Source organism: Hylobates moloch, unplaced genomic scaffold (genome assembly GCF_009828535.3).
Source record: "Hylobates moloch isolate HMO894 unplaced genomic scaffold, HMol_V3 SCAFFOLD_13, whole genome shotgun sequence".
In the NCBI taxonomy this organism is placed as follows: domain Eukaryota; kingdom Metazoa; phylum Chordata; class Mammalia; order Primates; family Hylobatidae; genus Hylobates; species Hylobates moloch.
The window spans coordinates 26,313,359-26,330,343 of NW_026652288.1; the positions used below are offsets into that span (position 1 = coordinate 26,313,359).

Sequence of the window (16,985 nt, forward strand, 5' to 3'; positions counted from 1 at the left end):
CCGGGTTCAGTGGCTGATGCCTGTAATCCCAGCATCTTGGGAAGCTGAGGCAGGCGGATCACTTGAGGTCAGGAGTTGGAGAGCAGCCTGGCCCCGTTTCTACCAAAAATATAAAAAATTAGCCCAGCAAGGTGGCACGCATCTGTAATCCTAGCTACTCCGGAGGCTGAGGCAGGAGAATCGCTTGAACTCGAGAGGTAGAGTTTCCAGTGAGCTGAGATTGCGCCATTGCACACCAGCCTGGGCAACAGAGTGAGACCCCATCTCAAAAAAAAAAAAAAGAAAAAAAGAAAGAAAGAAAGGGTTAAGGGCGGTGGGAGTGGCCAGCTCCAGCCAAAAGGAGCATTTTGTCACTGTCATTGTTAGAATTGCTGGCTTGAGGTGATAAAGAACAGACCCACTTTCAATAAGACCAATTTTCAACAAAAATTAATGTTTTGGTTTTTTTAAAACCCCTAAGGCAACGCACAAGTGAGCTCGGGCTCCTGCCCCCACCACGGGCACCACTGGGAGTGCCTGCTCTGTGCAGCCCACTCTCATGGGCATTCTGCATGTTTCATGCCAATCTTGAAAGGAACGGACCATTGTTTCTTTTACCGATGAGGAAACTGAAAGTCAAGTAGGTAAAATAATCTACCTGAGGTCACACAATGGTAAATGTTAAAGCCAGAGACACAAACACCAAAGCTCGTTCCCTAGGAGGCATCAGGGGCTGCTGAGGGGCAGAGAAGAAACTCACTGGCCCTTGCCACCCTCTTCTCATGACAAAGGCTCTGTGCCAGGTGCACTCACGCACATCATCTCACTGAATTTTCCCAACTCTCTGTGGGAGAAGTGGAGGGGCCATCATTTCTCTAGATGGGTAAACTGAGGCTAAGAGAGTTTAAGTGTTTTACCTAAGGTTATACAGCTGGGAAGAGACAGAGTGGAGGGCTGAACCCTAAGCCAAGTTCTTTGGGCTGTGCTGCCCACCCCTAAAGGGCCCACCCTTCTTCCAGGTGAGAGACTCGAGTCGACCCCCCTGGAGAGTCCTCTGGGGGAGGGTGCTGGTGGGGTGCCTGTCCAGAGTTGGTGCCTTCCCAGGCTGCAGAGTGGGCAGGCTGCCCATAGATGAATCGTGGCTGCATCTCGGCTGCCACAAAATGTTCTCCTCCTCCAAATATGGATCAGCTGGCTCTAAATGGAACCCTGAATTAATCACTAATGGACTCAAAAGTCAAAGCCATTTGAAAAACTCACACATTCAGCCTGCCAGCAATCCAGCAGCCTGGGCCATGGCTGCCTTCCACACAGCCCAGAGAGGCAGGAGGGGCTGTCTGCAGGCTCAGGGGCCAGCCCTAAGACGGGTGGAGGTCACTCCACTACTGACTCTCCGTGGGACTTTGGACTCGCCAAGTCCCCTCTAGGGCCTCAGTTTCCCTTCTGTGAAATGAGAGTCACAGCATCCCCCCTGGCTCCCTCCAGTTTAGGCATCCTATGACTCTAGGTTTTCGTGCCTCTCTCTGGCATCCCATTTACCTCCTTGCGTCTGAGACCCTTTAGCTTAGTAGTTCTCAACGGGGTCCCATGTAAGAATCATGTAGGGAGTTCGTAAAAGGATCTGCCCTCCCCACCCCTTGAGCTTCTCATTCAAGGCCAGGATACAGCCCGAGGCACCTACAGGTTCTACAAGCTTCTCAGTATTTCTACTGCCCCAGCGGGATCAAGAACATGACAAGCCCGAATTCCCACTCCTCAAGTCCCAGCTTTCTGGCTTCACCCCCACCCCATGGGGTCAATAGTCCTTTGCTCTACGGTACTGTCTGCAGAGAGTAGATATTTTCTAGATGGTCCTTCTTTAGCCTGAAAATGTGGCTTTTAGTTCCCTGCTCTGCTACTTGCAATCTGTGTGGGCTTGAGGAAATTACTTCATTTCTTTGAGCTGATTTCCTCATTTGCAAAAAGTGAGGATAATAATACCATGATAATAACAGCAGCCACATAATCGGTGCTGACCCATGTGCCAGGTATTGCTCTAACAATGACAGATTTGATCTTCTAGTTGTCCTAATAACAACCTTGTGAGATTAGGTTCTATTTCCCTCAACTATTTTATAAGGATGGAAACTGATGCTCAGGGAGGGTAAGACACTCCCCCGCGTTTGCACAGCTACTAAGTGGCAGAGCTGAGCCTCAAACCCAGGTCTTTGGCTTCCAGGAAATAAACCTGTAACCACTCCACCTGCTGGCCTTGAGGTGCCCGTTAATGGCCAGGACAGGGCCATGGAGTCTACAAAGTGTTGGAGCCTCCAGGGGTGCTAGGAAGAAAGAGAGGCCCCATGGCTGGGTCAGCCTGGGCAGAGGCTGGGAGCAAAGCTTCAGGCTCCTAAACCAGACCCCCCCACCCCCACCCCGCCCAAGAGAGTGTCAGGAACCATCCCAGGTGATGCAGAGTAGTCCGAAGAGCTCAGGCTGAGCCAGGCTGACCTGCGCCTGGGACATAGAGGTCTGGGCTGGAGTCAGGCTGTGCCTTGCCCAGGAAGCCACATGGGCCCTCTTTGGGTCTGCAGGGTCTGCAGTCACCTCCAGAAGGGCCTGGGCCCAGAAGAGGCGTCTCGGGAAAAAGCTTCTTCTGGGACAACCAATTCAAACAGTCAGACAACGCTGCCCCGATGCTAAGGCGAAAAGGGACCTTGCTTTTGCTGAGATCAAAAACATGTGAAAGAAAAGTCTCATAGGCTGGAAACTTAGAGTGAACAGACCTCTTCTTGGAGGGCCAAACCAAAGCAGCCCTGGACTGGGAAGGGGCTGGCTCCAAGACAAGTCTAGCACATGAGGTCTCCCCCCACCAGCCCCCAGGAGGTGCCATCTGCAGATCTGGTGACCAAGCCTTTGTGTCCTTATGCAAGTCACAGATAAGAAGGTGGGAAAATATTGGACAGAGCCAGCCTCCCTGCAAAGGTTACTTCTACCTATCGGTCTCTTGAATACTTTTTTAACTGGCTAAGTCCATCCAACTGTACTGCCATCTGGGCCGCATTTCTCTATGATACTGATAGGAAAATCAGAAGGCATTGTCAGAGGCCACAGTGGAAAATCATTCAAAAGTGACCAGGGCTTCGTCTGGCTCAACTTGGCCTTGGTAGCCCAGGATGGCCACTTTCTCCCTGAGTATCATATGCCTTCTGCTCCCTGAGCCAGAGCAGCTGGGCATCCACATCACAGCTGTCCCCTCACTTTACAGACAGCATGCCCACACCAACCCTAACATATTCCACTCCCCAGGGCCCCACCAAGAAGATAACCTATTATCAGTTTGTGCGTCTGCTTCCAGGGATATTCTCCTCTGTGTGTGCATGTGTGAACAGCCCTTTATTTCACAAGAGCAGTAGCAGCCTGTATGTACTGGTCTTGTTTGCCAAAGTAATACACTTAAATAGATTAAAAATGCAAATAGTACTGTGATACTGTGAAGCTTACAATCAAAGTTACTAATACTCCATACCCCACACCACCTCTCTAACCCTGCTCTCCAAAGGCAGCAGTTTGCAAGCATTTTGCTATTTCACTTTGTTTTTCCTTAATATTTACATGGTACTTCTAAATGCTGTGCTAATACTGCCTTTTGCTGTCGTTTTCACTATAGATATTATCTTGTGACCTCTTAGTAGAAAAAAAGAGGATTTATTTCTTTCTGTATATACTTCTTTTCCTTTCCCCAACCTCCCAATATAAAACAATTTTCCTGAATGAATATTCAGTGTTTATAATAATATTATATATTGTATATGCATTATCCAAACATTGCTCAAGTTGAGTTCCCTAGTGCAACATGATTACTTCTTCTTTCTTGCAAGGCTTTTTGTTTTTCCCACAGTTAATAATCACTTTCGGTTTTTTGCCTTGGTTTTCATGTGCCTATCTTTATTTTATCTCCAAACTTTCTGCAGAAATAAGTACCTCTCAATATGGTATCTAGATAGATTCATTTTGTCCTCTTAGAGACACCACTCCAGGAACCCCTGACTCCTTAATTCTAATCCGGACTGATTGATTTCCAGGCCGACTGTCCTGCTGTCATCCTTCAGCTTCCCTTCACTATCTTCCTTGTAATTCGTTTTACCTCTAAGTTGAAAGCCTTTGTTTCCCCGATCCTGGGTCTTCCTTTTTCTTGGTTTACTCACTAGTTTTAATGAAGCACATCTCCCAAAAGCTTCCTAAGAAAAGGTCCATAAGAGATGATTTTTTTTTAATTTGCATGTCAAAAAGCATTGTTATCCTGCCCTGACTCTTGATTAATAGCTTAGCTAGAACTTATTTTTAGATTGAAAATTTTTCCTTAGAATTTTGAATGTGTTTAGCCACTGTCTTCCAACAGAAGTCCAAAGCTATTCTGATTCCCGATTCTCTGTAGTCTGTTTTGCTCTCTATGGAAGCAGTCAGGATCTTCTCATCATCTCTGGCAGTCTGAAATGTCATGATGGCATGACTTAGTGTATGTAGGCTGTTTTTTATTCTTTCCTCAAATACCTGGTTTCCCTTAGCTTTCGATTTCTCCTTACAGGGAGGCTCTAAAATGCTGACCAGAAGCTCACCCCGCTCTTCATCATGCTAGTGGCCCTGAGTCAGGGGCCTGTCTGGCTCCAGCTCTCCCCAGATGGTTAGCTCCTGTCTTCCGCTGGGGCAGGGCAGGGGTGCCAAGTGGATTGCGGAGGGAGAGAGAAGGAATCACATAAGACTTTCAATCTGCCTTTCTGTTTTCACCTGGTCCTGCATCCTCGCATTCGGAGGTTCCTGAGCCTTTCTGGGTTCTCAATTCCATCATCCAACCCCTGCAGGCAAAATTCTTTCAACTTTCTGTTCAGCTAGGTCTGTGTCATGGGTCTATCTGCTTTGCACTTATAAAATTTTCGTTGACCTCTCTCATCTGCTGTCATTGCTTGTGTTCTCTTTGTACTTATGTGTTTCTTTCTTCTTCTTCTTTTTAATTCCTTTACTTTCCTTTTAGTAGAGGAAACAGAAGTCAAAGAAAATGCTCTATTCTCCAAGTAACTGGAAGCCCCCTGAACTTTGCTTTCTTAACTTAATAATGTACCTTGGAGATGGCTCTATATCGAACAGAAAGCTCTTCCCCTCCTGTCTAAGCTCAGTCTTCCATGGAGGGATGAATCAGCACTTACTTCACCTGTGTCCTCTTCATGCAAGTGGAATGGCTGGGTCAAGGTGTATGTCTCATTTTGAACTGGGACATTTCAGCATCTCTTGCCTTCGCTGGTCCTCTTCCACTCTTCAAAGCTCTTGACAGCTATTCCACATTCTCAGCTGCTCCCCAGGCTGTGATCTCCTGGGTCTGGAGACTCCCCTTGGTTTAAAGCAGCAGAGAGCTCTCACTGGTATCACCTTCCCATTTGAGAGTTTCTGCGCTGCTGTCCCCGGCCCCACCAGTGCTTCTCACTCTGTCTTATTTGAAGGTGTCCAAGTAATAGGAGTTGGACACTTTGCCCTCTATTCTGCCTTCCTTATGCAGTGGCGTCCCCAACCCCACCACCCCCAGCGCTGACGCACGCTGGCCTTTGAGAGTGGGAGCCTCCTGGGCAGGAGTTACCCAGGAGCAGGCACAGTCCCCTCATGCTCAGGAATGGCACTCTCAAGAGAAGGGGAAGGACAGAAAAAGCTTTGAGAACTGCTTGTTAGAGAAGTTTGCACTGAACCATGAACCGTGAGCTGTGAACTGGAGCCTTCCCCGGCAGCACTCACTGGGACCCGCCTCCCCAGCACAACGCGGAGCCAAACTGCTCTTCTCCAGGGAAAGGCACCTTCCAAGGCGATGGAAACAGGCTGGAAACAGGATTTGGGAGGAGGTCATCTCAGGGCCTGGGTGGGAGGTTCAGAAGGGAGGCATCTGTAAGCATGGCTCACTTCCAAGGAACTCTTTCTCCGAAAGCCAGTGCAGAACAAATGAAAATGGAGGATCAATGTTCAGGAGAGAGCCTGAACCCTTCCCATCCTGCTCTCGCTCCTCTCATCCGCCACCCCATGCTCCCTCCTGGCATATAGGAGGAACCCCACGGGTGGATCCACGAATGCCATTTGAAGCCCCTGGGGTGGAAAGAGGGGCAGGCATGGCCATGCCCCCTTGCTGAGAGCATAAACTGGTGCAACTCCTTTGAAGGACAACATTGTCTTACCTGTCGAAGTTCTAAAATGCAGGCCGGATGCAGTGGCTCACCCCTGTAACCCAGCACTTTGGGAGGCCAAGGTGGGAGGATCACTGGAGGCCAGGAGTTTGAGAACAGCCTGGCCAACATGGCGAAACCCCATCTCTACAGAAATACAAAAATTGGCCAGGTATGGTGGCAGGCACCTGTAGTCCCAGCTACCCAGGAGGCTGAGGCAAGAGAATTACTTAAACCAGGGAGGCACAGGTTGCAGTGAACCAAGATTGTACCACTGCACTCTAGCCTGGGAGATAGAGCAAGACTCTGTCTCAAAAAAAACCCAAAAGCTTAAAAAAAAAAAAAAGGTACAGAACAGTATGAAGGGATAAATGCAACAGTGTGAATGGGGTAAAAGGAGGATAAATGTGTCGGCTTATGTATGGAAAATTCTTCCGGAAGGCTAGATGGTAAGACAAACCAACAGTGAGCAGAGGCAACCTTGAGGGAAAAGGACTGGGAGGAGAGAATGGAGACATTTACTTTTCGCTTAGAACTTTTACACTATTTGAATTTTCCTTTTTTTTTTTAATTATACTTTAAGTTCTGGGATACATGTGCAGAACATGCAGGTTTGTTACATAGGTATACACATGTCTTGGTGGTTTGCTGCACCCATCAACCTGTCATCTACATTAGATATTTCTCCTTATGCTCTCCCTCCCCTAGCCCCCCACCCCCCAACAGGCCCCAGTGTGTGATGTTCCCCTCCCTGTGTCCATGTGTTCTCATTGTTCAACTCCCACTTATGAGTGAGAACTATTATTTGAATTTTGAATTTTCTAGCCAGGCTCGCAGATTTTTTTTAGATTTCATTTTATTTTTATTCATGTATACTTTTCAGAAAATTTCAATAGAGGTTATATGGGTAGTAGGATATGGGTCATTTGGAGTTATGTCATATTTTTTTATATTTAAAAAAGTGAATGAATATTATTTTCAAAAGGGAAATAATGTCACTGGGTGACAGCCCCTGGTTTCTGTAGCTCCCCGCGCCCTGGCCATCCCCATCCTCGTTTGTGCCTGGAGAGTCTTGCGCTTGTGACAAAGTTGTTACCTGCCACCCCCAGACACTGAGTGGGAAATGTGGCTTCCATGTGGTGACTGGGGAGGGTTAGTCCAAGCAAAGATGATGAGAGGGAACCTTCCCCCACCTTCCCCTGAAAGTGTCTTGGTGAGCTCCTTTATTCATCTAACAGGTTTTGTTGGGCACCTGGCTTGGCCCAAACACACAAACACACACACACACACACACACACCTCTCACACTATTCACTCTCCCCACAGCCCCACGAGAAGGGTATTTGGCCACCTCCACGTTGAATGAAGGTTCTTCCCCACTGGACAGGGGTCCGCATGACAACAGGGAGTGGGGCTGCTCACCACCCCACCCTCAGGGCCTCCAGGAGGCCAGCACATCACAGGCACTGGAGAGAGGGCAGGGAGGGAGGGAGGGAGGGAAGGAGGGAGGGAGGGATGGAGGGAGGGAGATGGGGAGGGAAGGCTGGGCTTCAGTCATGCATCCAAGTTTACCCAGTCAGTGAACAGCCAAAATGGGCTTCAGACATAAGTTCCCCAAGTCCTTTCCTTGTTTTCCTCATTATTCCAAAGAGGTTCTGTCCAGCTCCATGATCCTCTGAAGAAACCTCACCTTGGATCCCAGTAAAGGGTTAGCAGCCTAAAGCCTGATGTCTCATTCGACTCCAGTGGGGCTCTGCGGATCATGGCCCCTGGGCCCTCCCATCCCTGCCTGCCGTGTCCCAGCCCCATCTCCAGGGCTGTGTGGCTCTGAGCAAGGACCACACTCAGGGACCAGAGTGAGGCTGTATTAGGGCAAGAATCCAGCTCAGAGGGAGGAGCTGGGAGAAGGAAAGAGGGGTGGGGCCTCTACTCACCACAGAATTTCCTTTCTGGTCAGGAAGGTCAGGGCCTGCAACAAATCACAGAGAAGTGATGTGTCCACTCCATTCATCCCTGCTGTGGCCCCTGGGGAGTGGCGCAATTCAGAGGCTGGGGAGGAAACACCCATTCTTTTGCGGCACAGCTGGGGGAACCCCAGGTTGAGGTGGATGCCTGAGGTGGCAGCAGGAGAGGAAATGGTGCTCTTTCTTACCCCCCAGTCTCTTACAGCCCTGGGAAGGAGGGCATTGGCACAGATGTGGAGAGGAGATCAGAGACAAGAGTGAAACCCTGTGCTCTGGAGCAGGAGACCGATGGAGGAAGGCAACCTTAGAGATCTCATCTGGGCCACATGGATGCAGATTTAGCAAAGACAGGGACAACCACTACTCCGCCTGGTAAACTCTAGAGCAAGCTTGTCCAACCCACGGCCTGCAGGCCACATGCAGCCCAGGACAGCTTTGAATGGGGGCCCAACACATATTTGTAAACTTTCTTAAAACATTATCAGATTTTTTCGTGATTTTTTTTTTTTTTACCTCATCAGCAAGCATTAGTGTTAGTGTATTTTATGTGTGGCCCAAGACAATTCTTCTTCCAATGTGGCCCAGGGAAGCCAAAAGATTAGACACCCCTGCTAGAGCTTCAGGAAGGAATTTTCCCAATCATTCCACCTGCTTTAGGAATCTCCCACCTCTGCCCAGAATCCCCAGCCCGATCTACCCACCTGGTACTCTTCCAGGTCCTCCCAGTGCATCTGGTACCTCAAGCATTGCCCCATGCCAACCACACCTTTCTGTCTGCCAGCAGTAGAACCTCAGCCTCAAGGACTTGCCAGCTGGGGTACCTCGTTGATCCGGTTGCCATGGTGACCTACATTCCACCTTCTGCCCATTCCACCTGAGTTACTGAGTTGGCAAAGAAACAAATTCTTTTCATTCCCATTCCACCTGAGTTGCTGAGCTAGCAAAGGAGCAAATTATTTTCAATCCCAAAGCTAAGAGACATCAGTCCCCATACAACAAGCAGAAAGGCAGCCCAAAGACAGGGCTGAGAGTCATACTGTCAGCTCAGGAGTCACAGTGCCTGGGCTCCAATCCCAGATCTGCCCCATTGTGACCTGGGACAAGCTCTTCAATATCTGTGTGTCTTAGTTTCCTCATCTGTAAGCTGGGATGATAATCATGGGATTGTTGTGAGGATTGATTAATACAGGGTATAATGCCTGGCACATAGTAAGTGCTCAATAAATGCTAGCTATTTGAACCACAACCTAGCTGGGCATGGTGGCTCATGCCTCTAATCCCAATACTTTGGGAGGCCAAGGCTGGTGGGTCACGAGGTGAGGCGTTTGCTACCAGCCTGGCCAACATACAGAAACCCCGTCTCTACCAAAAAATACAAAAATTAGCTGGCATGGTGGCATGACCTGTAGTCCCAGCGACTCCAGAGGCTATGGTGGGAGAATTGCTTGAACCTGGGAGGTAGAGGTTGCAGAGAGCCAAGATCGCACCACTGCCCTCCAGCCTAGGACCCTGTCTCAAAACAAAAACAAAAACAAAAAAAACCCTACAACCTGCCGGGTGCAGAGGTGCACGCCAGCACACCTGTAGTCCCAGCTACTCAGGAGGCTGAGGCAGGAGGATCGCTTGAGCCCAGGAGCTCATGGCTGCAGTGAGCGATGATCATACCACTGCACTTCAGCCTGGGTGACAGAGCAAGACCTTGTCTCTAACAAATCAAAATAAAAAATAAACAAGGAACCACAACCCCAGGACTGTGCCAGGCATGGGGATACAGAAATAAATCAGCATAGATCCAAACTCAGGGAGTGGCCCAAAAAGTACAGAAAAGGGCGTTCCACCCCATCAGTCAGGGTCTCTGCAGGAACAAAGGGCACCATCAAATCAGGATCATGTGAAAAGGGTCTAACAAAAGGATTCTCCACAAAGGTGTGTTCAGGGTGTAGGGAAATCACATGGATAACACAGACTCCTGAGCCCAACAACAAAGAGCTGCTACCCGACCCAGCACCACCCACCTGGGAGCAACACCCCAGCCCCACTCTCTCCTCTTTCTCTGATCTCCTACAGGGAAGAGAGCAGGGCGGAGCAGGATGGGCAGACAGAGACAAGGTCCAGCACAGGCATCAACGTCACAGGCCAGGAGGGCCTTCCGGAAGCCATCACTCCCTCCCCTGCCTCCAGGAGGGTCTGCATACCCACCTTTGTCATGAAGGGCTGGTCTCCTTGTTCTAGGACACATCTTCCCTATGCTCTCCTGAGTAAACATCCCAGTGGTTCTCTGATGAAGCTTATTTATATCTCTGAAGTGCAACTGCCTGCTTTTTCTTTGACTGTCCTCCATGGGGATAAAGCCTGGCAGAAGGAAACCCGGGGCCCTCATTCCTTCATCTGCTCACCAGACACAGGTAGAATATCCACAGTGTGCCAGGGACTTGGCTTGACCCTGAGGGAGAGAGGACTGAACATGACTTCAATCCTCAAGGAACATATGCTCTTCATGCTCTTTTAAGGGAGTAAGAAAAAAAAAAAGAGAAATGTGTGCTCACCACACACACACACACACACACACACACACATATCCACACACTAAAGCAGATGGAGGCAGATGTCACAGACGGGGAAGAGTACAGAGTTCCGAGTGTTTAGAAGAGGAAAGGCTTGCTGGGCACCAAGCTTTCATGTAGGTGGTGGCATTTAAGTTGTTGTTATCATGCAATGGTTAAGAACATGGGCTCTGAAATCTGAAAGGCCTGGCGGCATCACTTCTTACTGCATCACCTCAAGCAAGTCATAAAATACTGTGAGCCTCAGTTTCCTCATCTGAAAAGGGGAATGATAAATCCCTACTTCATAAGTATTGCAGGCATAAAATAAAATGATGAGTGTATGTGAAGCTCTTATTTAGCAAGATACCTGCTATGTATTGAGTTCTCAATAAAGGGTAAATTACCAGCCTGGCTAACATGGCGAAATCCCATCTCTACTAAAGATACAAAAATTAGCCAGGTGTGGTGGCGTGTGTCTGTAGTCCTAGCTACTCGAGAGGTTGAGGTATGAGAATCGCTTGAACCTAGGAGGCGGAGGTTGCAGTGAGCCAAGATCGTGCCTCTGTACTCCAGCCTGGGCGACAGAGTGAGACCCTGTTTCAAAACAAACAAAAACAAGGGTAAATTATATTACTACTTTTAAAAGTTGGGCCTGGCCCGGGCGCGGTGGCTCATGCCTGTAATCCCAGCACTTTTGGAGGCCGAGGCAGGCGGATCACCTGAGGTCAAGAGTTCGAGACCAGACTGATCAATATGATGAAGCCCCGTCTCTACTAAAAATACAAAAATTAGCCGGGCATGATGGCATGCACCTGTAATCCCAGCTACTCGGGAGGCTGTGACAGGAGAATTGCTTGAACCCAGGAGGCAGAGGATGCAGTGAGCCAAGATCACACCATTGCACTCCAGCCTGGGCAACAAGAGTGAAATTCCATCTCAAAAAAAAAAAAAAAGAGTTAGGCCTGGAAGGAAGGGTAGGACTTTTGCAGGCTAAGCCAATGGTCAAACCCCATCTTCTGCTAACCCCTTTGAGCTTCTATCATCGTTGATTACGCAGCTTCTATCTGCCAGGTGTGTGCATGTAAACTGTCTGCCTTCAGGCTCAAGCAGCTCAGTGAGGGCAGTAGGGTATCCTTGCTTCTTTGCTCTAGGGAAGGCGGAGGCTGGTGAGGTGAAGTGATGCTCTTGGGTCAGTCAGCTGGTAAGTGGGCAAGCTGTGGGTCTGTGGATTCCCAAAGCATGGGGCAGGAAACTCGGCGAAGCCAGGTGATCTGCAGGATCACACCCAGAAAGCCACTTCCTTCTCCAGCCTCAGTGCTCCTCATCACATCAAGGTGCAAGTGGCGGCTTGGCACTGACTGGTTGTGACTTTGACACCTGGCTGACACTTGCTAAAAAGAAAACAAAAACAAAAGAGAGAGCTGCCCTGGAGCCCAGAGCTTTAAGCTACTGACTCAACCACTATTCATTGAGCGAGGCAGTGGAGACAGAGGTGAATGAGACAGATGATGTCCTGCCCTCATGGATCCAGACGTGCATATGTGCACCCACATCCCTTAGACAGCCACACGTGCTGCTGAAGAAGGAAAGCAGAGAACGGGAGAGAGAGGGTGTGACGATGGAGGCGCTGGTGGTCATGGAAGCACCGGAGCAGAGACCTGAGTGACGGGGACGAGTGAACCAGGCTAAGAAGTCAGGGCCAGTTGCACAGGCCCAGATGGCCACGGGATCCAGCGAGAATTTAATAACACTGGTTTTCATTATATTTGTTTATATAAAGGTATCTTCCATATTGAAAATGATGCAGGTTTGCCATTTATTACTGTGATCTAAAGTTTCCTCTATAAACATATCTGTTTAATTAAAAGAAATAGGAACCTATTCAAAAATATTAAGTAAATAATTACACAGGTGGTAAAGAAATATGCCAGAAATCATGAATCTCTCTCTCTGTGTCTCTTTCACTCTCTCTCAATCTCTCCCTCTCTCTCTCTCTCACTCACACACAAACACCCCAAGGTTTGCAAACTCTTCTACCCTTCTCTCTCCTAACTCCCCAACCCCTGCCTCCCCTGCACCCCCGCAGGCTCTGTCATTTCATCACAGAGAGGGTTTTCATTGGTTCCTACAATAACAATACTAACAATAAGAATATCACTTTACATTTGCATATTCCTTTACAATTTCAAAATGCTTTTTTATGTACCATCTCATTTGCCCCAGAAATAAAAGCTAGTGTTCTTTAAAAAAGAGAAATCCTCCCTCCATATGATTCTGCCTTTGATACACTAACCAACCTGCCTCTGTATCCTTCTCCAGCCCATTACATCTCTCAAACTCCTCTTCAGCAGAGATTTTGAAAGGGGTATAACTGAGGAGGGAGGAGGCTCTGGGGAAGGGCAGTTCTACATCCTTCCCCTCCAGGGTCCACCCCTGCAGGAACCCTCTGTGTGGAATAGAATGTATTCTTTGCAAGGTTTCTGTCACCTTGCAACTTACAGTTTTACAGACCGGTAAAACTACAACCCCGGCTCCGACCCTGATTTAGGTGTCTCTTAGAATTCAAGAAGAGTTGAAAAGAAACTTGCATTCAGAATATATAAAAAATTCTTACAATTCAACAATAAAAGGCCAAATAAGCCAACTTAAAAATGGGAAAAAAGATTTGAATAGACATGTAAGAAGATACATGAATGGCTGATGAGCATATAAAAAGAAGCTCAACATCAGTAGCCATCAGGGACATGCCAATCAAAAGCACAGTGAGATACCTCTTTACACCCACCAGCATGGTCAAAATCAAAAGAACAAGTAATAAGCGCCGGGCGTGGCAGCTCACGTCTGTAATCCCAGTACTTTGGAAGGCTGAGGCGGGCAGATCACTTGAGCCCAGGAGTTCAAGACCAGCCTGGGCTATATAGTGAAACCCTGTCTCTATAAAGAATACAAAGATTACCCTGGCATGGTGGCATGCACCTGTAGCTCCAGCTACTCAGGAGGCTGAGATGGTAGGATCGCTTGAGTCCAGGAGTCAAGGGTTGCAGTGAGCTGAGATTGTGCCACCGCACTCCAGCCTGGGCAACAGAGCAAGACCTTGTCTCAAAACAACAACAACAGGACAAAAAAAAAAAAAAAACCCAAGTAATAAATGTTGATGAAGATACAGAGAAATTGAAACCCTCATACGTTGCTGGTGGGAATGTCAAATGGTGCGGCCGCATTGGGAAAGAATTTGGTAGCTCTTTGCAGTTTTAAGCAGTTGCTGTAGGACCCAGCAACTCCACGCCCAAGTATGTCCGCAACAGACATGAAGAAAATGTCCACACAAAAACTTCACATGAGTGTTCATAGCAGCGTTATTCATAATAGCCCCAAAGTGGAAACAGCCCAAATGTCCATCTACTGATTAAATGAAATGCAGTATATCCATACAGTAGGGTATTACTCAGCAATAAAAAGAAATGAAGTACTGATACACGTTACAATACGAATAAACATTAAAAACATTATGTGAAGCGAAAGAAGTCAGTCACAAAGGACTATGTACGGTGGGATTCTATTTATAGGAAATGTCCAAAATAGACAAATCCATAGAGACAGAAAGTAGATTGGTAGCTGCTGGGAGCTGGGGGGTGGGGGGACTCAGGGGTGACTGCTTATGGACATGGAGTTTCTTTCCGGGGAGGTGAAAATATTCTGATCTTAGATGATGGCGATGGTTGTACAGCTGTCAATATACTAAAAACCATTGTGTTGTACACTTTTAAAAAGTGAATTGTATGATATGTCAATTATATCTTAATAAAGCTATTTTTTAAATGTCAAGGGGTTAAGTCCTAACTCAGTGCCTCACCATAAGTATAACCAAAGGAAATGTGTACATGGGAGGATATATTTGAAACTGTTTCAGATCTATTTCCTCAGCCTGAGTCTTGCAGCCCAGGGGGCTCCTCCACTGCAGTAGTTCCGTGCTGGGGACAAAGGTGGATCCTGTTGAGGCAAGTCGCTCCCCAGCTCCCAACATCAGTTAGACTTTTGTTTGAGTTTCCAGCAAACGAGCAGGCTGAAAAGCTGTGTTCTGTCTGGAGGGAAGATTTTCTAAATTCCTTTTGTGTGGCAAGAAGCAGGCCTCGGGGAGCAGATCCTGATTTCTATGGGGACCTCCTGAGTAGACAGGAAGAAAAAGGATGGCGGAGCTGTCCTGCTGGTCTTGGGGAGAGACGAGCTGAAGAAGGCAGTGAGGACGTGAGCTCACCCTGCACTAGCTATCCAGGGATGGGGTGGATGGGGCGGGGCTGCTTAGGAACATCCCTGAGCTCCCTGGGCAGGGGTCTTGGGAGCCTGCACATCTCTAGAAGCCTGCATCATGCTCTTAGCCATTTCCAGCTGGGTGCAGGGTGCAGGGCAGGAGTGCCCGAGGCAGAGCGCCTGGCTTCCCTGGCCTGATGGCACCATGCAGGGACCCAGAAGCTCCCACATGCCCCAGGGAGGGGATGCAGAGGGCCTGAGAGTGCAGTGGCCTGTCAAAGTCCTGGCCAGGATGAAGAGCCCACCAGGTACATTTCCCAGGGTCAAACGGGATGCCGCGGACTCCCACAGCAGTGTGAAGAAGGTGGCAACAATATCTTGAAATTTAAATCTTCATGTTCTTTCCCGCATCTTCGCATGAGAGACATTTTTTTTTCTTTAGTCCCCCATTCAAGTTGCCTGGGGGAAAAGCAGAATTGTTAGAGCGTGAGGGAAAAAGCTAGAAGCAGCCTACGCTCCTTTTTTACTAACAAATCAGATATTTAAGAATCAGAGGGGAAGGTGAGGGAAGCAGAGTCTAAAGTTAATAAAAGGACAGATGAGGAAGACAGGGAGGAAGCACCATGTCACCAGGGAGCCTGAGTGAGGGTCTCCGGACAGTACCAGGAGCATCACCATTGCCAACCCTGGGAGCACTACTCACTGCCTAGGGGAGGAGGGGAAGGAGCCACATGGACCAGCACTGCCTCATTGTGGGGCAGGGCACCCATCACAGCATCCAGTCCTCAGGGACTGCCCAGCAGAGGGACAGCTGCTTGTGTCCCAAGGCTTTGCTGAGCCCCATCTGAATTGCTCTGGTAGAGAGGCATCCTCCATTTCCAATGACATGAGACACCAAAAAGCTCCCCAGAAAAGCGGGTGAGGGGACTTGACATTCAGAGAGCAGAGGGTTGATGGGAGCGTGGGAAGAAATCCCAGCACTGGTTCTCGGGCAGGGCTGGACAGCAGTCATCCTGCCCTTTTGCAATTTGTATTAGATGCCCTGATGCTCCAGGTGACACCTGATTTCAGGTGCTGCAACACGGACAGGTTCCTGTGAACTCAGTTCTTCCCTCATGGATCCGGTGTTGCCTCAAGGCCTTGTAAGGCCTCATTTTCTGCCTCAGAACCTTCTCAATCAAGTAGAGCCCTCAGGCTATGGTTACACACAGCCACGAAGTTCAGAGCAACACTGACCTTCAACCAGTGGGGCTGGGAGCTGGTAGAGAAGCTCCCTCACCTGTATTTCTGGGGGACAGCTCTGGAGGGGTTCTGTGGCTTCTCAGCAGGTCCTGGTGGAATCAAGGCCCTTAGACACCTGGAGGTGACCTAGACACACCTGGACGCCCACCTGGGCTTCTCCTCTTTCCCACCTCTCTCTCCCCAGCCCCTCACTCCTGCTCTGGGGTCACCTCTCAAAAGCCCTGGTTTCAGGTTGGCTGCAGTGACTCACGCCTGTAATCCCAGCATTTTGGGAGGCCCAGGCATGCAGATCACCTGAGGCCAGGAGTTCTAGACCAGCCCGGCCAACATGGTGAAACCTTGTCTCTTCTAAAAATACAAAAATTAGTCAGGCACGGTGGCGGGTGCCTGTAATCCCAGCTACTTGGGAGGCTGAGACAGGAGAATCGCTTAAACCTGGGAGGCAAAGGTTACAGTGAGCCGAGATAGCACCATTGCACTCCAATGTGGGTGACAAGAGCAAAACTCCATCTCAAAAAAAAAAAACTTAAAAAAAGCCCAGGTTTCAGGTTCTGCTTTGGTGTGACACAAAGTCACACAAAGGCTAAGTCACCCCGGTACTGTTAAGAGCCTCTGGTGACGCTGCCCTGCTACTTATGCTGAAAGTGGGGAGCAGCTATTTGAGAGGGGGACTCCAAAAACTTGCTTTCTGATTTGGGTAGTTCTGAATTTCTAACTTTAAAATGTCATAGACAAACCTTAGAGGTCATCTTGTTGGACCCTTTCGTTTAACAGATGAGGAGACTGAGGCTGGAGAGCCTTACCAACCAGCATGTGGAGCTGACGGCAGAG

General features: G+C 48.7%; 1 protein-coding gene across 2 annotated transcripts in view; it reads right to left on the reverse strand.

Annotated features, from left to right (window-relative positions):
• CIB4 (calcium and integrin binding family member 4) overlaps positions 1–9,061 on the reverse strand; it is a 69,006-nt gene extending 59,945 nt beyond the window's left edge. For both annotated transcript variants that reach the window (XR_009209506.1, XM_032172138.2), the window contains exons 1-2: positions 8,820–9,061; positions 8,089–8,123 (exon numbers count right to left, since the gene is read on the reverse strand). Coding sequence is in view for 1 of the 2 variants with exons in the window: in XM_032172138.2 (XP_032028029.1) it covers positions 8,089–8,123; positions 8,820–8,873 (89 nt within the window). In the remaining variant the exon portion in view is untranslated. The remainder of the gene's footprint in view (positions 1–8,088; positions 8,124–8,819) is intronic.
• Between the last annotated feature and the right edge of the window lie 7,924 nt (positions 9,062–16,985).